The sequence below is a fragment of the Antechinus flavipes genome, chromosome 3 (genome assembly GCF_016432865.1).
Source record: "Antechinus flavipes isolate AdamAnt ecotype Samford, QLD, Australia chromosome 3, AdamAnt_v2, whole genome shotgun sequence".
Classification (NCBI taxonomy): domain Eukaryota; kingdom Metazoa; phylum Chordata; class Mammalia; order Dasyuromorphia; family Dasyuridae; genus Antechinus; species Antechinus flavipes.
Genome location: NC_067400.1, coordinates 244,776,193 through 244,803,710, shown reverse-complemented (window position 1 = coordinate 244,803,710; position 27,518 = coordinate 244,776,193). Strand labels below are relative to the sequence as shown.

The 27,518-nt window shown below is 34.6% G+C and overlaps 1 protein-coding gene across 1 annotated transcript in view; it reads left to right on the top strand.

Annotated features, from left to right (window-relative positions):
* The window catches only part of PKNOX1 (PBX/knotted 1 homeobox 1), a 189,188-nt gene that overhangs the window by 82,280 nt on the left and 79,390 nt on the right, over positions 1-27,518 (top strand). The window contains exons 4-5 of the mRNA XM_051984807.1: positions 15,820-15,947; positions 24,023-24,194. Of these exons, the coding sequence (XP_051840767.1) occupies positions 15,820-15,947; positions 24,023-24,194 (300 nt within the window). The remainder of the gene's footprint in view (positions 1-15,819; positions 15,948-24,022; positions 24,195-27,518) is intronic.

Sequence of the window (27,518 nt, the reverse complement as noted above, 5' to 3'; positions counted from 1 at the left end):
TCAATGTACAATTTCAACAGTCTAGTGCTCTGGCCATCTAAACTGTAGAAATTTGCTCAGGTTGTTCACATAGTATTGTGCTTTGACATTACTTTTTGCTAAAACAGAGCATTGACACAGAACAGAGAAAAAGAGTAGGATAGATAGCATCCGTGTGTAATTGTGCAACAAAATTCAACTTGCAGCCCTCTTTCTTACCTCTCCCTGAACTCTCAGTGTGAAGGAAGTTCAAATTCCAAATGGCAAAAATTTTCTCAGGCTGTACAATGTGATAGATTCTGTTTCATCTTCTCCAGTTGAAATCAACTCACACCTTCTCAGCAAACCCTGTTCCTGAGGCTCCTCCCTTCCCTTGATTGGAGATAGAAGAGGTTGAAGAGCACTTCCTAGATCTTCTGGCATTTAATGAGCACACGCAGAGAATTTACCTCATCATTTCCAATCTAGCTGATCTCCCAAATTTCACCATCTACTGAAACTCACCATTCTAAAAGATGATTTTAATTCTGTAAAACCTCAGATCATTTCATATCCTGGTGGCTGGACTTTTATCAGATCCCCTGGATCTTTTTTATGTATTGTCTTCCTCCATTAAATTGTGAACCTCTTGAGGTCAGGGACTATTTTAAGCTTCCCCCTCCCCCCATTTACTCGTAACTTAATACAGTGCCTGGCACATAATAGATACTTAATAAATGTTTATTGACTGAGGGGACAGGAAATGTTGGGGGTGGGGGACAGTGCTAGATGGTACTTCACTAAGTCTGTAGAAGGAAGGAGCTCAGCCTCCAGATGAGGTGAATTTTATTCTTCCAGAAGCCACTTGAAGAAAAGACCACATGCTGAGCTGTGATTTTTCCAGTTTGGGAGGAGACTGAGACATCATGACAATAGGGGAGGGAGTTTAAAAGTAAAAATTAGGGAGAAATAAGGGGGGAAAACTGAAATTACTAAAAATGTCAGGAGGAAGGAAACTCAAAAGAAGTTGAACATAATCAAATAAAGGAATCAGTAAGGAAATATGACCTCCAGACCAGATAGAAGAGTTCAGACATCTATGAATAAGTATTGACGGAAAAAAAATGAACAACTGTTGGGGTAGAGGTTCCTGTGGATTCCCAAGAAAACATGGAATATAGAAGAGTATTCTTGAATGTAAAGGAAAAGTAAGAATGGTGAACCAGAAGTAATTAACAGAATAGAAAAACTTAAATCCACAGTGGCAAATTCCACCAAAGTAGTACCAACTAGGGATGCAAATACAAGGCAATGAAAGAACAATATGGAAGAAAAGCAAAAAACAATAACATTAAAAATAAGATCTCCATACAAGCACAACTTAATGATCTCAAATATAGACTATATAGGGGAAACTTAAGGACTATAGTTCTCTCAGATCACAAGTCAAAATAACGAAAACAAATATACATACTGCAAGAAATAATAGAAGAAAACAGAATTTAGGAACATACATCAAAAAAGTTCTAATTAAAAGAATACAATCTCAAGTTCAGTAAATTGAACTTACCAAGCACTGAGGACACAAAACCGATAAAGGCTCTTGTCCTGAAAGAGCTCACAATCCAGTGAGCAAGACAATATGCAAACAACTGTATGTACTGGATAAATAGCTCATCACAACTGAGGGGAAGGTACTAGAATTAAGAGATATTAGAAAATATTTCTTTTTTTTTTAAATAACTTTTTATTGATAGAACTCATGCCAGAAAATATTTCTTGTAGAAGATAAGATTTTAGCTAGAATTTGAAGAAAGCCAGAGAAGTCAGGAATTGGAGATAAGAAAGGAGAGCATTCCATGCAGTGACAATGTCCAAAGTTGGTAGATGGAGTTTCTTGTTCAGGGTACAGTAAGAAGGCCAGTGGCCACTAGATCAAATAGTGCATCATGTGGAGTGGAGTGAACATAAGATGTGTAAGAAGAAGAGAGAAGTGTTGGGGAACATAAAATGTTTCAGTGCCAAACAGAGAATTTTGTATTTGATTCTGGAAGTTATAAGAAGCCATTGGAGTTTGTTGATTTTGTGTGTGTGTGTGTGTGTGTGTAAGGAAGGTGACTATACTTTTGGAAAATTATTTTTTGTTTATTTTTTATTTATTTATTTATTTTTATTTAATAATTACTTTATATTGACAGAATCCATGCCAGGGAAATTTTTTTTACAACATTATCCCTTGCACTCGTTTCTGTTCCGATTTTTTTCCCCTCCCTCCCTCCACCCCCTCTCCTAGATGGCAAGCAGTTCTTTATATGTTGGCTATGTTGCAGTATATCCTAGATACAATATATGTTTGCAGAACCGAACAGTTCTCTTGTTGCATAGGGAGAATTGGATTCAGAAGGTATAAATAACCCGGGAAGAAAAACAAAAATGCACATAGTTCACATTCGTTTCCCAGTGTTCTTTCTTTGGGTGTAGCTGCTTCTGTCCATCATTTATCAATTGAGACTCAGTTAGGTCTCTTTGTCAAAGAAATCCACTTCCATCAAAATATGTCCTCATACAATATCATTGTCGAAGTGTATAATGATCTCCTGGTTCTGCTCATTTCACTTAGCATCAGTTCATGTAAGTCTCGCCAGTCCTCTCTGTATTCATCCTGCTGGTCATTTCTTACAGAACAATAATATTCCATAACATTCATATACCACAATTTACCCAGCCATTCTCCAATTGATGGGCATCCATTCATTTGGAAAATTATTTTAGCAATGAGTGAAGAATGGTTTGAATTAGGGAGAAATGAGACAAGGAGATCAACTATGAGACTATTTAAATCATCTAGATATAAAGAAATGAAAACCTGAACTAGTGTGATGATATTACCAGAGAAGAGAGAAAGTTGTATTGAAGAATCAAATTAAGAGACTTTGACAACGTTGGATTGAAATTCATAAATTGTACATCCTCAGTTTGAACTTTCTGAGTTCCTGGATCCTGATTCAGGATTCCCTGAGATCCTGGAATAATATCAAATGCAAATGCTATATTATGGGGGACATCAACAGCAACAGAACCTCAGATGATAGAAAATAGTTCTAAGCATGGCCCAAATATTTTCTTTAGAAGTGAGAAGAATGGGACCTTAACAAAATCCCAAATCAGAATATAGGCTGTCAAAAAATTATTTTTTAATATAGACTGGACAAACTAAAAAAGAATCCCAACAAAAAAGCTATTAACAGAATAAGGATGTGCAAGACCTAGAAGAATAAGATAACTCCAAAACATTTTCATGAGAAGCCATGAAGAAAAACAGTTTGATCCCGAGTTCAACTAGAATTTCTGGAGAAGATGAAGCAAAGAGTTTTTGTGGAGTTTTTTTTAAGTTTTAAAATTATTTTTTTAACTCAAATGCGCATTAATGGGGGGAAGGGAAAACAAAAAAGATTCATGGGAAGAATTGGAAAGAGAATTTACACTTTGGAATGAGATACAGAACATTTCCCAAGAAAAAATACTTTCTGAAAATTAAGATGGATCAAATTTTTAAAATGGGTAGGTGGGGAACATACCTCACACCAAAAAAAAATTTTTTTTTTAAACCATCTCAAGGAGAGACATCATTTAAATATCACTGGTATACCTGAAAGCCAGGATGAAAAAAAAAAAAAAAAAGATCTTAGACAACAACTTAGTTCAGGAATTTTTTTTTAATGTCTTGATCACTTTATTCTAGACTGGGTTAGAGGACAGCACAGTATAGACACACTTAGGTACGGAATTACAACAGCAAAACAGGCAGAAAAGGGGAGAGCCAGGGAATAAGAGAGAGGGATTATTCTAAGCAGAACAAACTAGAGGAGGATGAATCTTATAAGAAAGATTTAAAATAAAGGATAATTCAAGTAAGTGTGGTTGTGGGGAGAAGGGGAGAAAGAATGGGAAGAATAGGAGCAGAAGTAAATTGTACCAGTCATAGTGTACTGGAGCTGAACACATTCTTCCTACTTTGTAGGAAGAAGATGCAAAGTAAACAGTATGCAAAGTATAAGACAAGATACTTCAGGGAATCACGGTAATTTTTGTGAATGTTTGTAGAATGAACTCACCTACAAAGTAGAAGAGCATAGAACAGATAAGAAGCAAGAATCCAAAACTGTTCACAAGAAATGAACTATATGCAACCAAAACTAAGTACCTGGAACAAAATATAATATGCTTCAGCCAAAGTAAAAACGTGGGGATGAGGGGGTAAGGTAAGGATGTGGTAATAATCATGAATTCACACAAGGCAACAGCAAAAGCATACTTAAAAACTTTTCCCACTTGTGACCCCTTTTTGTTTGAGAAATTTTGTGACCTTGGGCATATGTATATATAAAATAAGTATACAAATCAAACATTTACTGATAATCATGATTTTGCAAGCTCCATGATCATAAGGAGGATCACAATCCTCAGTTTAAGAATTTTTGCCATAGATGATGAGTTAATATTCATTGTTTAAGATACATACCCAATAGCAGGATCTAAATACTTAAAAGAGAAAAGCTAAATTACAGGGAGAAATAGGAGTAAAACTGCAGTGGTCAGGGATCTCAAGCAGCTATGGAATACAGTATATAGAGTGCCAGGCTTAGAATGAAAATGACCTGTTTTCCTGAGTTCAAATTTGATCTCAGACACTTGATAGCTCTGTGATCCCAAGCAAGTCATTTTACCCTTTTTGCCTTAGTTCCTCATCTGTAAAATGAACTGAAGAAGAAAATGACAAACTAGTATCTTTTCCAAGAAAAACCCATTTGGGGTCAGAAAGAGTTGGACATAGCTAAAAATAACAATGTTGTATGTTCTCTGTCCTGAGAATTCAGCTACAGGCTCCCATCAAGGCCATGTCTTGGAGGGTAGTTAATGAGCTTTCTTTGCTAGACTGACTTCCTCATTACCTGCAAGCTTTTTCTTTTTTACTCTGGGCTGGAAAAATGACTCATGTGAATTTTTCCTTCTATTACCAATTATCACTAGGTCTGGTGCTCTTCAGTCTTTATTGGAGTAGTTTGAAAGAGAGCTGGGCTATACTGCTGCCTCCTCTTGACATTTCTGCTGGTTCTTCTCATTCAGTTTCCTTGAGTCTCAATCACTACTGTTTTATTGACTGAAATGACATTCTTATTTCCTGAAGATACAGTTACAAAATATAATAAGAGAAGCAACATGTTATTACTCACCTGCCACTTTGGAGATAATGCCTTTCACCTTTAGGATTAAAGTCAATAATTAGGCTCTCCTTTCTACTACTCTGATCAGGAGCAGAACCTTAGATATTTTACCATCAGGTTGTTGTGATTCTGATAACCATATGCTATTCTGTTATTCTTGGAGAGCCAGTGTTACCCTTCATCATCACAGATGCCTAATCTAGTGGTTAGCTAACTGCCATTTCTTCCTTTCTTAATAGAGTTCTTGTCTGCCTTTTCAAAACATGCTGCAACTCCCTGCATGTTTTGCATCCACTTTAGTTTTTTCCCTCCAGAGTACTTTTTTTTTGCTTAACTTTTTTCACTCTTGCCCTCCTTCACCTTTATTCTGTTAAGAAATTTATTTTTTCTTTTTTTTTCTCTACACAACTTCCATTTTTCAGTTAATGAACTTCATATATACATAGATGCTTGGCTTCCTCCCGAAGGTATTTTGTTTCTGGTCCCCCACTCCATTGCCAAGTGTACCTTATATGTTTTCTTTCGACAATTTGAGCTAGGGGCCAGGGAATAGAGATTGGAATCTTAGATCTAGAGGTAGAAGAATATTGAAAGCTATCTAGTCCCCTAATTTTATGGATAAGGAAACTGGATTTAAAGCTGTAATTTCACACACAGCTAGGAAAAATGTACCAAATCCTGATAGGAAAATCCAGGGGGCGAAAAAACCTGTCTTTTTTTTTTTTTCCCCGAGACAATTGGGGCTAAGTGATTTGCCCAGGGTCACACAGCTAGGAAGTGTTAAGTATCTGAGGTCAGATTTGAACACAGGTCCTCCTAACTTAAGGGCTGGTGCTTTATTCACTGTGCTACCTAGCTTCCCCAAACTCATAATCATTTGTCAAGTCCTGTATAGAGAGACAGACAAGGGCAGTCTGAGTACACTGGGAATCGGATCTGGCCAGAAATATACCTGCTCAGTTCCAGTATCTGGGGAGAGACTGTGTACCAGGGCAAAAGGAGGTCCCAGACCCATACTGTAGTACTGCTCAGGGGAATGCCGTTAATGGATAGGGAAGCTCTGGGCTATTTATGGAGAAAGGAGAACCTAATCATAGCAATGATGTTGCTCAGGTACTAGGTGCAAAATTGGGTCTCGCTTTCCAGCTGGAATCTAATCCAGACAGCAGAGGAACAACCAAAACAGAAATTTCAGACCAAGGAGGATCCTAAATTCTGCCACCCTGAACCAAAAGATTTTTCTACCTGGCTGAGTCCATTTTGCTAGTCTTGTACCAACCTATCTATATATAACCACAGGTCAGAAACTTGAAGAGGCCAGACGGGGTTTGGAAAGGGAAAACAACAATCAAATTGGATCAGACCACTTTAGGAGCACTGAAAGCTTGCAGGTTTCCAAGCCTGTCTCTGAGATCCTAGTATGTAGTTCAAAACTCAATACCCCAAGAAAGCAGCAACAAGATCAGCCCAGATCTCCTTTCCAGAAGTGCTATCATGCTTAACCTTAATGCCAAATTTGAAGGCAAGGAGTAGACTGAGCAAACAACAATACACACCATACTGATTTATTATGGTAGTAGGGATACTCAAGATGCAAATGCAAAAGAAAATGACTCCAAAACATTGACAAGCAATGCCTTCAAGAAAAACACAGTTTGGATAAAACACAGTTTGGACATAAACTCGATAAGAATTCCTGAAAGAAATGAAACAAAGAGTTTTTAAAAGTTTAAAACCATTTTAATAAATTAATCAAGGCAAAAAAAAGGAAAAAAAAATCGAGCAATGGAAGAAAGAATTAGAAAGGGAATTACCTGCCTGGCACAAAAAGTACAAAACCTTACTCAAGCAATAAATTCCCTGAAAATTCGGATGGATGAAATAGAAGCCAGTGACTCCAGGAGACAGCTAAAAATATACAATCAAAAGGATGAAAAATAGATGAAGATGTAGTATGTCTTATAGCAAAAACTGAATGGGTTAAGGAGAGGGAGAAAGGAATCATTGAAGTAACTAAATGCCATGACCCAAAAAAAAAATGCCTTAGATCTTCTATTTCAAAAAATCTTAGAAGAAAATTCCTAGAACCTTAGTATCAGAAAGCAAAGTGGAAATAGAAAGAATATACTTGTCATATCCTGAAAGAAAACCCCAAAGTGAAAACTCCTTGAGAACATTAGGGCCAAAATTGAAAGTTTCTAAGTCAAAGGAAAAAATTACAAACAAGTAGAAAAAAAAATAATTAAAATACTAAGGAACCTTTGTCTGAAGAACTCATGATTTAGCAACAAGCATTTTAATTAAAGGAGTAGAGAACTTGGAATATTGTGCTCTAGAAGGAAAGATTATGAGGTTTACAGTGAAGAGTAACTTATCCACAAATGGAGTATAATGCTACAGAGAAAAATGGATCTTTAATGAAATAGAGTACTTTCAAGCATTTCTGATAAAAAATATTAGAACTGCAAAGAAACTTTGAAGTTCAAATGTGAGAATGGAGAGATATAAAAAGATAAACATGAATGAACAATCATAAAAAAACTAAACAAAGATAAATTGCTTATATTCAATTATGAGATGATATAAGTATTCCCTCTGATCTTTTATTATCAGAGTATGGAATCCAGTTAGACAAGACCCGAGAGTGAGTCTACAAAAGAATGGGAAAAGAGGGGAAGAGGATTACATTGGATGGATATAAGGGGAAGGAGGAAGGTTAGGGAAAATTGTCTCATGTAATCAGTATACACAAATATACATATATACAAATAAGAAGTGTGGGGAAGAGGAGTGAATGACATTGAACTTCTCATGTGAACTCTTAAAAGAAGGAAGAAGCACAGAACACAGAGTAGGGAACAGAAATGCATTTCATTTAATAGGGAAATAAGAAAGAATGGGGGAGAGGGGTAATTAGACAGAAAATTGAGTAAGGATGTCATTAGACCTATGTAGAACAAATTCTGAGGAGTTTATATCAAATATACCAAAAACTGTAACTCTTTTAAATGGCAAAGAATGGGGATATGAGGAAGTATCCACAAACTGGAGAATGGATGAAAAATGCTATTGTGATGAATTCTTGTCAGCATAATGATCAGTGCCCATTTCCAGAGGATTAATGATGACACTTATTCTCCTTCTCATGACAGAGAGGTGAAGGACTTGAGATGCAGAATAAGAAGCTTTTTTTTTTTTTTTTTTTTTAAGAGGGGCAGGGGAACATGGCCATTGTGGAAATTTGTTTTGATTGACTATGCATGTTTGTAAAAGGTTTTCTTTTTCTTGGATTCAGAGACATGTTGAGAGAAGAAGGTTTGATGAACGGAGCAGAAGGCAGATTTTGACTAATTAAAGCAAATAAAATATTTAGAGATGAGGGAACAGGGTCAGAAAGATTAAGTGACTTATATATGGTGACACAGCCAATGGGGGATCACAGGCTTTATTTTCTTCTTCTTCCTCCTTCTCCCTTCTCCCCTTCCCCTTTCTTCCCCGCCTCCCACCCCCCCCAACAGGGTCACACAGCTAGGAAGTGTTAAGTATTTGAGACTAGATTTGAACTCGGGTCTTCCCTTCAGGGCTGGTACTCTATCCTCTGTGCCATTTAGCTGCCCCTATTATTCTTATTATTGTTATTGAGTATAAATTTTTTTCCGGTTGTTTGCTTTGTATCAGCTCATAAATTTTCTCATGTTTTTTAATACTTGAATTATCCAGGAGTGAGATAAAATGTTGGAGTTCTTTGAAGTAATGAATGAATAAAAATAATTTATTAAATATTAACTGTGGGCGAAGCACTTTGCTAAGCCCTGGGAAATATAAATAGAAGATCAAGACAGTCCCTGCTCTCAAGGAGTTCATGTTTTAATGGGAGACAATATATCTAGGAGTTTAGCTTCAGGATAAATGCAATGTCTCTGTGGTCCTTATAGTGCAGTGGCCATGCAGATGGAAATACTTTTTCCTTAGTTTCATTTCCATTGATAAAACCTTATCCTTTAATTATTTCAAACTAGTTGATAGTACTAGAGACTTTTTTTTTTTTGGTCTTCAGGAGCTATGGCTGTTTTGGGAGCTGTAATACCTGCAGAGACAGTTGCTATGTCGTGTCTCACCTAGGTTTATTTTCTTGGATAATTGCTATATGATCCAGACTTGAGGCAGGACAATTGGCCTGGAAGGCATTGTTATTTCTGGGCTCTTTGGAGTTTCCTAGCTTTGCACATGCTATTTCCTGGTTTTGTTGTTGTTGTTTGCTTGCATTTTATTTTATTTTTTTAAATAACTTTTTATTGATAGAACTCATGCCAGGGTAATTTTTTACAACATTATCCCTTGCATTCACTTCTGTTCCAATTTTTCCCCTCTCTCCCTTCACCCCCTCCCCCAGATGGCAAGCAATCCTTTACATGTTGAATAGGTTACAGTATATCCTGGATACAATATACGTATGCAGAACCGAACAGTTTTCTTGTTGCACAGGGAGAATTGGATTCAGAAGGTATAAATAACCCGGGAAGAAAAACAAAAATGCAAGCAGTTTATATTCATCTCCCAGTGTTCTTTCTTTGGGTGTAGCTGCTTCTGTCCATCTTTGATCAATTGAAATTGAATTAGCTCTCGTTCTCGAAGAGATCCACTTTCATCAGAATACATCCTCAAATAGTATCATTGTTGAGGTATATAATGATCTCCTGGTTCTGCTCATTTCACTCAGCATCAGTTCATGTAAGTCTCACCAGTCCTCCCTGTATTCATTCTGCTGGTCATTCCTTACAGAACAATAATATTCCATAACATTCATATACCACAATTTACCCAGCCATTCTCCAATTGATGGACATCCATTCATTTTCCAGCTTCTAGCCACTACAAACAGGGCTGCCACAAACATTTTGGCACATACAGGTCCTTTTCCCTTCTTTAATATCACTTTGGGGTATAAGCCCAGTAGAAACACTGCTGGATCAAAGGGTATGCAGTTTGATAATTTTTTGAGCATAGTTCCAAATTGCTCTCCAGAATGGCTGGATGTGTTCACAATTCCACCAACAATGTATCAGTGTCCCTGTCTGTTTCCTGTTTTTCAATTAGGATTATTATTTTGAACAGGCTGTATGTTAGTTAAGATAACTTTTAACTCTGGTTCTCTCTATCCCTGAGGTAAGCCTTATTTATATATTACTTAGGTTAATGGGCTTTCTTTGTTGTTCATAGTTTTCTTTTTTGTCTATTTTGTGAAGCTAATAATAATAATTAAGGATAATAATAATTAGTGCTACTAGTGATTTACATTTATAGACTTCAAAATAACAGAAATAGATTTCATCATAACAATTCTATGAAGTAGGTTTTATTGGTCCCATTTTTTACTCTTTTTTCCAGAATTTTAATTTTAATTTTTGTTATTCTGAATTTGACAAGTATCAACAAACATGAACACTTATTGTCTCTATTTTACAGATGGGGAAACTAAGGCTCAGAGAGGTTAAGTGATATGCCCATGGCCATTTCATCTAGTAAGTGTTGGATCAAGGATTTGAATCCAAATTTCTAGCACTCTTCCGTACTGCATTGTGACATCTCTAATACTCTTCCCATTTTATTTTCTTCATCGTGCCTCAGTGAAGTTGAGAATAGAAAGCATTTTGTTCCCCCCATTTTATAGATTCAAAGAAAAGGGAAAATGTCTTGCTCATATTGCCACTTTTAACAGTAAAACAATGGTAGAAAGCAGGTTTTCTATTTCAAATTAGCATCCTTTCTTCTATATTTTGTTGTCCCTTTTTACACTCAGTAGGAAAGTCAGGAAATGTTAGTACTCTTGATGTGAAGTTTTCTTTTTAAAAAATAGGAACATTTTTATTTTATGGATATTATTAATAACATATTGAATGAGGCTTGCTTTGGTGCTCATGATGCACAGCCAGTCAGACTTTTCCAGAGGAACTATTTTTTTCAAGGCATATGTTATTTTCAAAACTGGTCCCATTAGCTTTTGAAGTTGCTCTGATTTAATTGGCTAAATGGCCAGGATTATCAAATTCACCATATTTTGATCAATAAGGAAGCATAAAATTATTAAAGAAATGCAATAATTCTTTATCATTTATTTTCATTTTGTCCCAAAGATACAATATTGTCCAATTCATAATATTTCCTGTTTTACCTCACCTGTGATCCTCCTAACAAGCAGCATTTGAAAAAAATACAGAAAAAAAACTGTAGATATGTCGATTAATTTTTTCAAATAATTTTATGTTTTCATAAAAACATAATGGTATAAAGAAGATCTGATAAGGGACTAAAGATAGAATAAAGTTCTCTCACAAAGTATAACTTGTCTATCTGAGGAGCATGGCCATCTAGCCAACTTTAAAAAGTTTAGGGAATTTATGTTAAAGCCATAAGTACTCACCAACTTGCTGTAAGAATAATTTCAGTGAGGATGTTGATAGCTGAAATGAAGTCAGAGATACTCCAGATATCTCTAAAGTAATCGATGAAACCAAAAGTTATGATACATTTTAGAGAAAACGTGATGGTAAAGGCAATATTCAGTTACTTTGATACCAGTTTATAGGTAAAAAGAGGAGAATAGCACTCTTAAGAGAACCAAGCCAGTGTGGAACAACTATTAGGTAGTTGGTGATCTCCCATTTCCACAGTGGAAAATATTACTTTATCATCAGCACCACAATATTCAGAGTGAACAAGAACATGATAATATTTCTGAAATCCAGGAATACCATGAAGGTGGAAGGCACTACACTGGTAGCAGAACTTTGATATATGTCCTCTTCTTCTCCAGGTAGTACTTCTCCACCTTGTTTTCTTGCTAGTGGAAGGTGATGATTATAAAGGGAACAAAAATATTGACAAAGAAGAAAAAGACCACAAGGCAGACCTCATAAAAGATAGGCATTTCTATGCAGTTGCTGTGGCTCGGGGCCTGCTCTTTTTCTCAGTCACTTTTACAGAATTCTAACTTGTGGCCAGACCTCTGTAGATACAGTATTGAGTCACCTGGATCCAGATGATGTTGTCATAGTGGAATGGTGTTTCCATTCTCTCTTCCATTTTATTTTCTCATGATCTACATAATTGACTCTGTATTCCTTTCTATGTCTGTGAAGTTTTCTATAAAATAAAACAATTCTCCCTTGAAGAATTGGAATGTAATGACAACAGGTGAAAATCAAGATTTTCTTAGCAAGTTTTGTATTTTTGTTACTTAGTGGTTTTGATCAATCTTTCATATGCATATTGAGAGTTTGCACTTCTTTGAAAAACTTTGTTCATATATTTTGACCACTTATCTATGAAGCAGTGGCTGTCAAATACATTTGTATTAATTACCTATAAATATAGATAGAATCACTGGCTACCTGCACTAGTACTGTGTGTACTTTCTTCTATGCTCAAGTAAAGCTGCCTTCTCCAAAGTTCCAGTGATTTTTTTTTAACTTAAAAAAAATTCTTAACTAGATATCAAAAAAGATTATTTCCATGCACATAATAGAACAAAAAGAATTCTGTATGATATTGTAAATACATTTCATTCTACTTACTTAAAATATGTATACATAAAATAATTTTTACACATAACTTTCAAAACTATTCTGCTTATTTTTTACTTTTTCATAAATTTATTTCTTTTCTCTTTTGTTTATTTTAAAAATTCTTTTATGGTTCTCATTTTTGGAGTCATAATTACCCTTCCATTTTAAAAGGGGGGGAGGGGCAACATAAAAAATAAGTATAGTTGAGTAAAATTGATTCACTCAGTGGCCATGCCCCAAAATATTTGTTTCCTTCTGTCTTCGTAACTATGTCTTTGTCAGGAAGTGGGTACATAATGATTAGTTTTTAAATTAAGTCTTTCAAAATTGTATTTTATTCCTTGCATAGATTGTTCTCCTGATTCCATTCATTTCATTCTTCATCAATTTATACTACCTCTCTCTTTTTTATCCCTTCTTCACACTGCAATAATATTCCATTATGTTCATATACCATAATTCAACCATTCCTCAAAGATCTAAAGAGCAATATAAAACAATATAAATAGTTCTTTACTTTTCTTTATTTCTCCTTTTCCTATCCTTTCCTTCAGAATCAAGATTTTTGTTTTTCCCCAATATTATGCTGTTTATTCCTCATGCTTATTTCTCTTTTGAGTTTTATGTAGTTCTACATCAAACTATACATGTGTTCAGTCTTCCTTTGAGTGAAGTTTATTTGTTGCCCACTCTCTGATTTTTTTTTTCTGTGTTCACCCTCTTATCATGGGCCCTAGTCATAAGAAATGTCAAGTGCTACCCTCTTTTTCCTAGTGTATACATTTATCTCCCTCAGTAATTTTTAAAGATATTAAGGTTCTAACATTTGTTTCTTCTTCTCTTAGTTGAATTTTAGCTTTATATCATTCATCATCTTCCAGTTATTCAAATGTATTTATTTCAGATAGTCTCTGGAAAAGATATGTGAACATAGAGAATGTGTACACACACACACACACACACACACACACACAGAAAATACATATATACATATACATTTATATATATATATATATTTAAATAATTTTTACAAGCAAACTCTGGCTATATGTTTGTACATAATGTATGTATATATGTATCTATATATCTACATATATATTTTCCACTGTATAGGCAAAGTTTTTGAAAAAGCCATTTACACTGTTGCTTCTATGTCCTTACATCTCAATATTTGGCAGTATAGACTGACATATTTCTCTTTCACAAATAGAGAAATACCACCATCCTTCCAAACAACCACATTCATGATCTTGAGTCATCCTCAGCTCTTCCTTCACCCTCATTTTCCCCTTTTTTTCAATTATACAGCCACCATCCTTTTCAAAAAAGGAAATTTTCATATTTTCATTATCTCTTATCTGGATTATTGTAACAGCCTCTACATGCCTTTACTCTCTCCTCTCTCCATTGTCCAAAGTAATTTTCTAAAAGCACATTTCTGAATACAACAATCCCCTGTTCAGGAAATTTCATTGATTATAGTCCCTAGGATAAAATAAAACAAAAATTCTTATTTGGTGTTTGAAGTGCTTCAAAATTTTATTCTGCCTTACCATTTTAAGCTCTTACCCCATTAATCTTTTTCACACACTCTGTAAACCAATCAAAGTAGAGGGACCTCAGAAACAACTCTTAACTTTTCTGAAGGTCCCAGGATCACAGTTTTGGAGCTGGCAGTATCTTAAATGCCATTTTGTCCTTTTGATTGGTGAGAACACTGAGACTTGAGGAGGTTATGTGACTTGTCTCAGATCTGGCAGATAGTGATTAAGGTTGAGCTTAAGACTATAACAGCACAATGGAAAGTGTACTGGCTCTGGGGTCTAAAGAGTTCAGGTAAAGTCCTGACTCTTTCACTTTTTCCCCATATAACATTGGGTCAAATCATTTAGCCTTTCAGGATCTTAGTTTCCTTATATTGGATTTTATGAGGTTGGCCTGGATGCTTCCCTAATTCTAAATCTGTGTGTGTAGGATTTAAATTTAGGGTTTCTGATTCCAAATCCAGTATTCTTTTCATTGAACTATACTCCTTCTGGATCTGACAAAATAAAAGTGGTTTTATCCTGCCTTTATTTGAAAGCCTCTATTGAGGAAAGTACTTATTACATAGTGATACAACTCAAACCACTTTTCAATGGCTCTTTTAGGAAGTTTTCTTTTTATCCAGCCTTAATTTACCCTTTTTGCAATTTCTACCTATTATATTGTACTCTGCATCTTAAAACTCTATTATAAATGAAGACAATAACAAGTATTAATGTTAAAAACATATCTAGTTCATTTTGGGAAATTTTTTTGTTTCATAATCCTTAGTTTTAAGAATATATCTTTGGAGGAAATGTATTTTTTAAAATAATTTGTAGTATATTATATTTTAATTTTGTTAAATAGAATCAATAACTCACATATTCATTTGTTCTCTGTTATTTTTAGAAACAAGTATTTCATAGATGAAGTGGAGAGGCACATGATATATATAAACAGGTTGCAACTATGAAAAAATAAGCTTTTGGTACTCCTAGTAGATAGGTGTATAGTCTGGTTTTCTTAAGGTATCTTGTGATATTGAGAAAAAATGAAGGAGCTCATTTGGTTAACTCCATGGAGGAAAGTATAGAAGAACCTAGACAAGTTTCCTATAGGAGAATCAGGCACAAATAGCTTGTGATCTGTAGTATTTAAGGAAACATCAAAGAAACAATGAAATCATTAATACATTTAAGCATGTAGTGACAAGATATAGCAGGAAGAGTAATTTTTTTGTGATATGATACACATCTCTTTACAAATGTTGAATTATGCTGTATTTGAGCAAATAAAAACAAAAACTGTTTTCCTACAATAGTAATTCTAGTTCTTAAACAGAATACTGAAATTCTGTAATTATTATTTTATCTGTCAAAAAATGACAGATTAAAAAGAGTTTGTGTTGGGATTTTTTGAATAACTGCTGTATGATATCAAAGCACTAACAGCTTATCTATCTCTTTTCAGAGATAGTTATTTGAAAAGCAAACACACTTCATCAGTTTGTCCGAGTGATATGAGATATTCTTTTCCTTTTACAGATGCAAGTAGTAACAGAGTTTAAAACTGAGAGGGAGCCAAACTGTTCTGACCCTGATGCAGAAGGAGTGAGCCCTGCTCCTGTGGAATCCCAGACACCAATGGATGCAGATAAGCAGGCCATTTATAGGTAGCTGCTTCAACTAAAATACAATGTATTCGGGGTTTTTGTTTAAATTATTATTTTTTAAAATATGTTGGGGTAGAGGCAGGAGGAATACATGGAGTCGAAAACATTCATCAGAATGATGAAATTATATAGATTATTATGAAAGCGAAATTAATAGGTGAAATTTTTCAGATTTAGTATTTCTTATATCTGTTAATTTTGAAATATATTGTAATAAATTTCAAATGGACATAAGTATGTTATTATCTTTAGTTCAGTGTTGGTTAAAATGCAATGACTATAATTCAGTTTATAATGATAATTTAAAAAATTCTAGTGCTTCATTTTATAAGTTACCACATTTTATAAGTGAGATAAATTTTAAATAAGCTATTAAATAAGCTGTTTTGAATTTATGAAGTAAAATTGGAAGAAAATTATTGGGGGCCTGAATGTGTTTATATTTGAAAAAAAGAACCACTACCCTTGACATAGTCTGTCAATTTCATCACATCGTTCTGTAGTTATTTTGAGTTCTAGATAGTTTTCCCCCAGGTCTTTTGAAAAACTATTTCATTAAACATGACAACTTATAATTACTTGATTAATTTATGATCACCTAACTTATTTTTCAAAGTGGAGAACTGGCTTTTTTTCTAGGTCTTCTGGATAAAAAGGGAGTTCATTAATTTACTGCAATATGAACTTTTTGTCTATCTTCACAAAATTATAGTTAATGAAATAAAGATAGAAAATAATTAGCTATGAACTTTTAGTAACCAATTTTTGTTGTTCAGTTGTTCATATTCATGACCCCATTTGGGGTTTTCTTGCTAGTGTAGTGGTTTGCCATTTTCTTCTCCTTCTCATTTTACAGATGAGGAACTGAAGCAAATAGGATTAAGTGACTTACCCAGAATCATGTAGCTAGAAAGTATCTGAGGTCAGATTTGAACTCAGGAAGATTAGTCTTTCTGAGTCTAAGCTCAATACTCTAGTGCTGTGCCACCTAATAGCCCTTTTAATAATTGGTGGTGAGTAATTAAAGAGTGTTGCAGGTAAAATTGAGGCAAGTATTTCTAGCATCTAGTTCCTCGGAGAAACAGCTTCAGGGGAAAAAAAAAAAGCAGGTGAAACAAAGATTCAGGAAAACCAAAGAGAAGCACTAGTGACTTACTTCATATATTCCAAAACTGAACAAGTTGGTCAGAAGCATGAGGCCATTCTTTATAGGACCACACAGAAAGGATCTAACTATCAGAAAATTTGTCTGAAGTGAGAGGGATCTGAGTCAAAGCCTTTTGGAGCCATAGCAAAAGATATAGTGAACTCACTATAAATCATGCAAGGAGATTGCTGGCTGACATGCCCAATGTGTCTTGAGACACTGCAAGAGGTCTGATTTCTGGTTGAAGCTTGTCAGGTTCAATCCAGGAACAAAACAGTTCCCAGTAAATGACTACATATGGAAAAGGAGATGGAGCCATGGCCAGTGGTAGGCCAGTGTTGGTCTCATGAAGAGAGAGAGGCAGAAGGCAAGACCTGCTTTATTCTCCTGGCCCAGCTCCTTCTCCAAAATTAAGGCTATAGAAGAAAGTGGGAAGAGGATCAGGACCCAATTATCCCATTGGTAGGAAGGTAACCAAACTACAGTGGGGACAGGACCTGAGCCTAATCTCTTTGTCCAGAAGTGAGGAACAAGACAGAACCACACTGGCACAAAGTCCCAATTCATCAGGTGAGGATGGAAATATGAGCAAGGAGAAGATAACTTTAATTACAATACTATGGGTTAAAGAAGGCCAAGAACCAGAAAAAGAATAACTTCACAATTCATACAAGTAGAAACTAAGAAAAAAGATGGAGTCCTCAAAGACTCCAAGAATAGATTAAAGAAATGAAGCAAGAAATTTTAAAAAGTGAAATTAGGATACCAAAAAAAAAAAAAAAAAAACCAAACCCATAAACCAGTTGGAAGAACAGCTTAGCATAGAAAGTGAGATGCCTTAAACAAGTAGTGGGCAACCTAAAAAATAGAATGACTATAGAATTAATTAATTAATGACTATAGAATTGCAAATTACAATAATTCTTGATGTTCCTCATCACACTAAATGAATTGGCAAAGATGAGAAAAAATAAAAATGTCAATTATTGAAGGGATTAGGGGAGGACAGTCATATCAATGAAGAATATTTTACTGGGGATGTAAATTAGTCCTAATTGTTCTAGAAATTCACATCTATACTCAAAATAAAATTATACTGGGCATATCCTTTTACTTAGCAGTACCAGTATTGGACATATAAAGAATTCAGAATCCATGTGAAGGTACTTATTTCTACACTAAAAAAAAAAAAAAAAAAAAAAAAATAGCTTCACTTTTTGTTATAACAAAAAACTCAAAGTGGAAACCTTTTGATTGGGGAAAGACTAAACAAATTATGTTAATTATGTTGAGGCAAAGTATATCAGACTCATAATCAGGAAGATGTGGGTTTAAGTTTTATAACCTCTCTGGTCCAGGCATCTCTTTAAAACAAGATCCAGAGAAAGAATTGGCATTCATTGATCAGAAACTGCATGGAACTTGAAAGTTCTGTAAACCAGTTCTTATTTTTACACTAGTCCTAAAGGAGAAAGAGATGGATTCAGAAAAACCTGGGAAGATTTGTATAAAGTAATAAAAATATATTTTAAGTGGAAATGTGAATCTTAATATTTAAGATATTATTATAAAAATTAAGAAACATTATATACTTCTTACAGCTTTGTGTAGGAAATATATTCTTACAAACAAGAGATAGAGGCCATTACAAAAGATAAAATAGATAACTTTGAGTATTTGAGATTGAAAAGCTTCTGTACAAACAAAATCAATACTTTTATTTATTAATTTTTTTTTTTTTTTGCTGAGATAATTGGGGTTAAGTGACTAGCCCAGGGTCACACAGCTAGGAAGTATTAAGTGTCTGAGACCAGATTTGAACTCAGGTCCTCCTTACTTCAGGGTTGGTGCTCTATCTACTGAGCCACCTAGCTGCCCCAAAATCAGTACTTTTAAAATAAGAAGGGATGTGGTCAAATGGGGAAAAAAAAAAATCTTTGTATCAAATTTCTTTGATAAGAGTGTGGTATCCAAGATATAAAAAGTTTGTTTATATATATATATATATATATATATATATATATATACACACACACACATATGTATACATATAAAACTAATAGCCATTCTCTAATAGATAAATGGTCAAAGGATGAGAATACTTATCAAGAGAACTATGAAATATTCACAACTATGTAAAAGAATGCACCAAATCACTAATGATACAAGAAATGCAAATCAAAACAATATTGAGATTTTATCTTATCTTGCAAATTGGCAAATATTCAGCAATCAAATGTCACCAGTTAATATTAGGTTGTAGAAGAAAAGGCCCACTAATAATTGTTGAGGGAGTTGGTATAGCATTTTGGAAAGCAATTTGAAATTAAGCAAATAAAGTGAATAAAATAACATCAAACCTTTCAGCTAGAGACTCCATTACTGGGTGTATACACCATGGAAGCCATCAATAAGAAGAAAGTCCCCCAAATATTTATAGTAAAACTTTTCTGAAAGTAAAATAGAGTTGGGAAATGGCTGAATACAAAATGTGGTACATGAATGTAATGGAATATTACTGTACTATAAGAAATGATATATGTGATGAACATAGAGGAGCATGGAAATGTCTGTTAGAACTGATACAAAATAAAGTAAGCAGAGTCAAGGAAAATAATATACACAGAAACTACAGCAATGTAAATGGAAGAATAATAACATACCAAATAATAACAATAACATATCAAAAAATCAAAAGTAAATGTAAACAATTACAAAAATCAAATTGGACTCTAATGAAGAGATACAAAGGGACACTCCAATCACAGGTCCACAGGTGTTACTCATTAAATTTGTTTTTTAGACTTTTGTGGTATATCATCAGTTGTGCTGATTTTTTTCCCCTCTCTAAAAATACTATTTGTCATATGGGATAATTCTGGGAAGGGTAAGGGGACAGGTACTTGGGATAATTATGGTGGTTAAAAAACAGAAAATATCAATAAAAACTTATTTTTAAAAAATTTGTCAGACTGGGCTAGTTGCTTTCTTTTCTGTGTTTTCCTGCTGGGTCTGAAGGGTAAAGATCACAGTGTATCCCTGGGGGACAGTGGGATGGAATGAAATGAATAGATGATGCTCTCAAAATTCAGGGAAAGTCAGGTTGCCCAGGACTTGAGACCAAGGAGAGCTTTGGACTTGGCTCTGAGGTTTGTGTGTATCAGTCCAACTAAGAACTGATCTAAATGGTGAACTTAATCCCCTTTTCCTTCCCAAAGCATGGGGAGTGTAGAGGGAGGAGGATTGTGCCTCCTACATGTTGGGGGGGGGGGTGTTTTGTGTATTTGGAATTATACCTTTGGAGTAAATATTCCTTTGTAAAGTCTAATCTGACTGTTAGTAGTTAAATGGAATTGAGATAACGGGGATACCCTATATACTTGGGCAAACACCATTGATAGAATTTAAAGACATTTACAGAGAGCCTGGACATCCAGAAACTCTTTTAAGTTTACCAGAGGACCCCCTGGAGGAGGGGTAAAAAAGCAATAAACCTGGTTTCCCAGACAGAGGGGGTAGGGAAGACAGGGTGTTACATGTAATGCCATTTATATAGCACTTTAAGTTTGCAAAGCATTTTACAATATTTTCTCAATATATCCTCACAGTAACCCTGCAATTTAGTTGCTATAACTATGTCTCATTTAGAGGTAAGGAAACTGAGGCAGACTGGTTAATTGGCATAGCCAAAATCTTACAGCTAGCGTCTGATTTGAACTAGGCTGCCTCTAATAGATCTGCTCTAAGGACAAAGCCCTGGGATAGTATAGTAAATGAAAATGCTTTTACAAAGACACTGTTTTTAAATGTTTCTTAAAGGTCAGTTTGCAAAAAAACAAAAAATCCCAAACCAATAAAAAACCAAACAAAAAATCAAGATCTTATCAGTGCTTTTTGAACAGATGACCACACTGATCTGTAGACTCATTTTAACAAAAGAAGTAGAATTATTAAAGAATAACACGCACAAGCGTGTGCACACACATACACACAGCTGGAATAGATGTTCATTTGAACATTGAATTGTTGAATTGAAATTCGGGCGAATATTCTAAAATGAAAAAAGAGCTTACACTGTTGTCTTACACTATTGAAAAAACAATAAAGCCTAATTTATATTTTGTCAAACCTCACAAAACTGTAACCTGAAGATTGAGAAGGCCTTTATGATACTTGGATACATACTTGGAGGAGAAACTAAAAGAAAACTGAGTCTTGATTCTAGAGGTCAGAGATTTGGATGAACATTAGAAATCGGGTCTGGTTAACCTAAGCTGAAAAAGAGGACAAAAAGAAAAGATTCTTTGAAGTTCTTAACTTGAAAGATGTGGAAGAAAGAGACAAAATTTGAAATGTTGAAAAAAGATTTTTTTCCCTAAAAAACATTTTCTTCCTTAACACCTTAACCATAAACTGTTGCTTTATTTTTGATAATATATACTCAGATTGCTTCATAGTTTTCCATACTAGTATACATGTTAACTAAATAAGTCACTTTTGCAAAGAGTTTTCTGTATAAGGATCTTAATGGAGGATAAATTCATATTGGTTATCAGTTAAGTTGTTCTATATTAAAAGAGCCAAAATAAAACATAATTCAGTTTTGCATTTACTCATGCGTCTGGGCTATTTGTATCATTTGAATTTTAACAACAAACATTCTTTGTTAATTTAACATCTCTTAAGAGTTGTCTCAAGGTTTTCATAGCACATTAATACTTTAGGCATGTACCCTTATAGAAATGGAATATTTGCAGAAAAGTAAACATATATAATTTCTTCATCACGGAACTTGATATGTATTGGATAATTTAAATGTGGCCTAATATTAAGCTGGGTTTTATAGCTTCCCCTTGATACCACTTTTAAGGTATATTGTCAAGGACTTGAACAGTCTTCTCATGCTGCCAAAAAGTAAAGACTATCTTCAGCAAAAATAATCATTCATTATTCTCTAAATTGATAATAAATATCAATACAAATTAAGTCATATGCACCAAAAATTACTATTGTTTTTATTTTTAAAATAGATCATTTGGAGTACATGAAATGGAATAGCTTTCATATAAGCAATCAGTGTAATTATGATGAGAAGCAAGTAGTGGAATGAGAAAAAACCTTTCAAATATCATTAATACCAATCTGAGATTTACAAATATACACACCCACGTCTAGTTGTCTAGGTAGGAATAAAAGCCATTTCCTAAAAGATAAGTTTTCAAAGAATATGAATTAAACAGTTCTAAAAGAATTCCAAATGATTAACAGCCATAAAAAAATGCTCCAAATGACTGCTAGTAAGAGAAATTAAATCAAAGTGACTCTTGATGTTTCATTTCATGCCCAGCAAATTGGCAAAGATGATAAAAGATGGCAATAGTCAATATAGTAGGGATTATGAAAAGATAGACACACAAATGTGTTGCTGGGGGAGCTATGAATTTATCAGGCAATTAGGTAGTACAGAACAGAGAGCACTGGGTCTGGAGTCAGGAAAACTCATCTTGAGTGCAAATCTGTCCTCAAAACACTAGCTATTTGACCCTGGATGAGCCACTTAGCCCAGTTTATCTCAGTTTCTTCATCTGCAAAATGAGTTGGAGAAACTCCAGATAGGGTCACAAAGAATTGGACACAACTGAAACAACTGAATAATAACAAATGCATTTGTTCAGTGATTCTAGAAAGTTTAGAATTAGAATTAGAAAAAAGCAAAGAAATTGACTAGAGACATACCCTTAAGAGGGACCAAAAAATGCCCTATATAAAACAAGATATAGCACCTGAAAACAAGTTGATTGGAGGATGGCTAAAAACTTGTGGTATATACTTAAAATGTATTACTGTATTGTAAAAAACAGTATGATAAATACTGAGAAACATATAAAGACTTACATGATCTGATGTAAAGTAAAATTAGGATATAACCAGATAAATAGTATACAGAATCACACAATAAAAATGAATAAAATAATGAGCAAATTAGAAATGAATGGTGGCAAATTATAATAACTAACCTTGACCCCAAAGAAGAAATATGAGAGAAGACACTTAACTCTGCCTCTTCACAGTGCCATGGAACTATTGTAATGGAACAGTGCATGTACTGTTGGACATAATTTTTCTTGCTAGTTGGCTTAACTGAACTTTTTTCCTTTTTTTTTTTTTATTTATGGGGATGGGGAAGGAAAATGGAATGGAAAAATGTAACTGATACAAAGATAAAAGATTTCAATAAATATTTTTTGAAAAAGAAAGCCTTAAGAACTCTCTGATGCAGTCATGACAGAATACTGACGATAATGCATGATTTCCAAATCTTAGTATAACAGTTCTAGCCCCAAAGTATAATATGAGGAATATATTGTCAGGCATAGCTGATACATATTTTCTTTTGCTTAGCTATACATACATACATATATATATATGTATATATATATATTCATACATATATGTGCATACAGAGAGAGAGAGAGAGAGAGAGAGAGAGAGAGAGAAAGAAAGAGAAAGCTTGTTTCCAGGAAAGGCTTTTATTTGGGAGAAGCTGTGTACAATTGATGGGTAGTGAGAGGGCACAGATGAGTATTTTTCTTATTGTTAAATTTCTTTTTGTTAAATGTAACATACACTAAAAAGAATTAATGTCATTTCAGTTTTATACATAATCTTATTTCTGTTCTTTACATATTGAAATATTCATTTGTTGTTAGATATATTTATATTTATATTTTTGGTTTCTAATAAGGTTATTAAAATAAAAATAAAACACAAAGTTAATGTTTATATAATAGGGCTTTTATAAAAACTCAACATATATCATAATTCTATAAACCAGTTTAACTTTTAAAGACTAATTGCTGAGAGTATTTCCAAAAATTGGTAGTTTAAAATAAAGTATGGCAAATGTATTCCTTTTTTTTTTCTTCAGACATCCACTCTTTCCATTATTAGCATTGTTGTTTGAAAAATGTGAACAATCTACACAAGGCTCAGAGGGCACGACTTCAGCCAGTTTTGATGTAGATATTGAAAATTTCGTTAGGAAGCAAGAAAAGGAAGGAAAACCTTTTTTTTGTGAAGATCCAGAAACTGATAATTTGGTAAGTAAATATTAATATAGCAAATCAATGTTCATATATGGCAATTTAGACAGTAGTGATTAACTTTTTATGCACCTTATTAATGATATCCATTCCTTATGAAACATGCTTGTTCAAACCTCCCACAGCAGCACTGAGCTCCACTCCAGTATCTTTGCCAAGAAAACTCTAAAGAAAGCTCTCAGCAAAGAAGAACTTTGCTTCATATTTCACTGAAAAAAGAGGCCATTTTTCAAGAGCTCCCTCTTTTCCTTTCTTCATTCATATTGCCCAGATGTCTTTTGCTACTTCTTCCTCCTCCATCCTTGTCTTGCATGAAGAGGTGACCCTTCTCTTTGCCAAAGCATCTCCTCTTCATGCATTATTGACCCCTTCTATCCCATTTTTTTCTACTAGATTGGCCCTTCTATCAATCTTCAAAATTTCCCTATCTACTGGCTATTTCTTTACTACCTAAAAACAAATTCATGTCTTCCTTATTCCTCCAGAACACCCTTATTTGATCTATCCATCCTGTTAGCTAACATCCTGTAACTCTTTCATGGTTAAACTCTTTGAGAAAGTTATCTATAATGAATGCCTTTACTTCTTTTTCTCTCTCTTTTAAAATATCTGCCTTTAAAATGTCTGTCTTACAGACTTATCATTCAACTGCTACTGTTTTTTTTTTAACATTACCAATGATTTCTTAATTGACATCTGCTGCCCTTTTTTCAACCTTCCTTCTTCTTGACCCCTATTTAGTGTTTGACACTGAAGATCACTTTCTTCTCCTATGATTTTGATTCTTCAGATTTTTGTGACATTGTTCTCTCCTACCTGTCTAACCACTCCTCAGTCTCCTTAACTGAAATCTCTCTCCAGGTCATACTTGTTAACCTTAGATGTCCAACAGGACTCTGTCAAGAGCTCTGTACTTTTTCACTTGGTGATCTCATTAGTTCCCATGGATTCATCCATCATTTCTTTGTGGTTAATTCTTAGATCAAATTCATCCAGCCCTATCCTCTCTCCTGAGCTCCATTCTCACTCTACCAATAGGCATCTGGAATCGTAAATTCAACATGCCCAATACTGAAACTCATTATCTTTCCCCAGAAACCTTCCCTTCTTTCTAAATTTCAGATTACTATTAAGGATATCACCATTTTTCCAGTTCCTCAGGTTCACAGCTTCAGTATCCTCATTTCTTCACTATATTTCACCCTTTCCCCCCGATCCACCAGTCTGTTACCAAGGCCTTCATTTCTACCTTGTATAGTACCTCCTCTACATGCTTCCCTCTCTCCTCTGACACTATCTGCCTGGTATATACTTCATCACTTCAGTCCATTTTCCATTTATCTGCCAAAGTAATCTTCCTAAAGCACAAGTCTAACCATGTCTCCTAACTGCCCCAGCATACGGTAAAATTCAATAATTCTCTCTGTTACCTTAAGCCTCTAATATAAACCTTGGATTTTAAAGCCCTTCATAACCTTTTCAAAGCCTATTCTTTTTTCCAATCTTTTGATCTTATCTGATATAGGTGGTATTCTTACAGCCATGTAGTAGGTTTTTCTGACTCAGCATTGCTGCCACAGGGAATGGGGGTGGAGGGAGAGAGAAGGAGAGAAGTACCCTTTACCTTGAGCAACTTTTCTTCCTTATTGACTCTTTTTTATGGTTGACTGAATTTCATTTTTCCAAATACCTTATAGCTCAATAGTGTCATACTGTGTTCAATTGCCAAATCTCAACCACTGGCCTGGGCTAAGTAGATCATTTTATGACCTCTTTAATTATCTTTGATTCTTCTCCTTTTTCAGACCAGAATAGATGTATGAACCAGCATTTGATTTTAGAGTGTATAGTTATTCGAGTTTTTCTCTATTTGCCTCAGATTTCTCCTCCTCTTCAGTCTCTGACAGAGAACTTTCTCTCTCACCAGCCCACAGGTTTTTTTTTACTGTCCGTCTCCTCCCTAACATGTATCTTGAGTGGTGGACAAGGGGCAAAACTACAAGGATTTTCTCCCTGCTTAGGTCCAAGAAGGGAACATCAGAAGTTGGAGTTGGTTTAAGTGTATTAAAAATGGGGGTTCCCTTTCTTTTTTGACTCATTTTAGTATCTCAGAACTGAATGGGGTTTGATGAGGAGAAAGGTTTGATAGCCTGTCTCCTGACCCCATACATGAATTCAGACAACTTTCAAAGACAAATCATGACAGGTCTAGCATAAAAAGTAGAGTCAGAGTGGCTCACACAAGTAAACAGGTATACGAAGGTGTCACAAGTAGGGCACATGCTTGGCAACATCCAAGAATAAAGGATGCTGCCTTGGTTAAAATATTCCTCTTAGGATCATAATGCTACATTAAACTCTGTCTGTCCTCCTCTAATCAAAGGATCATCTTTCGAAAATCTTCTTAACCATCAGGGAATTAGTGCATTCCCTACTTCCCCTTTGGAAGGACAAAGTTCCTGGTCTGAATCATCAGATGTAGTGTATGATGTCAAATTTTTGTGATTCATTGTGAGGCCCTTAATACAAAAAGGTGGCCAGCAGCAGGAGTGCACTAGGAACATTAGAGCTATCGCTAACATGCTCACATTTTCTGTATAGTCACTAGTCTTCATCATAGCTTAAGGAAGAATTGCTTTTATACCATCACTCACTTAATATTCTTTAATCTCCTAGCTTGAACCTGCCACTCCCTTTACAAATGCTATAAAAAAGGGAGAAAATAAAAAAATCTTCAATCTATGAGAAACTTTTAAGGGACTGCTCTCTTTCTTTTGTGGGCTATAATTAGACACTTTCACAAATGCACTGCCTTCTTGTAAAAGAGTGGTACATGCTACTGCTTCAGGCATCTGACTGCCCCTCCTATTTGGGACAAGTTGTTGAAGTCCAGAATATCAGTTGTACCTGAATGATCCCATGATAGTTAATGAGGTTGAGAACGGCCATATAGAACAGGCAAATTCAAAGATTCTCATCCGTGATAGCACTTCTTGGCTTCTCCTTCTTTTTAGTGGTCATCCTGGAGACAGTACAAGAATTTTTTCTCTACCATTATCCCCTATTAAGGAATGCAAGAAGTTCTGATATCTTGAACTTCATTTCGCCATTATCTTTGTGTTCCAGTTTCCATATTTATAAATTCTGAAATATTTTTATTGGACCATAACCTTCTGTCATTCCATTTTTCCATCTTACTAACGCTAGTATTGTTTCTCATTCTCTCCATGACCACCAACCCTTTACCCTCTTAGTTCATTCTAAGTTTACACTGTTTTCTCCCCCAACTTGGATCCTTGATATACCATTTCAGTTCTATTC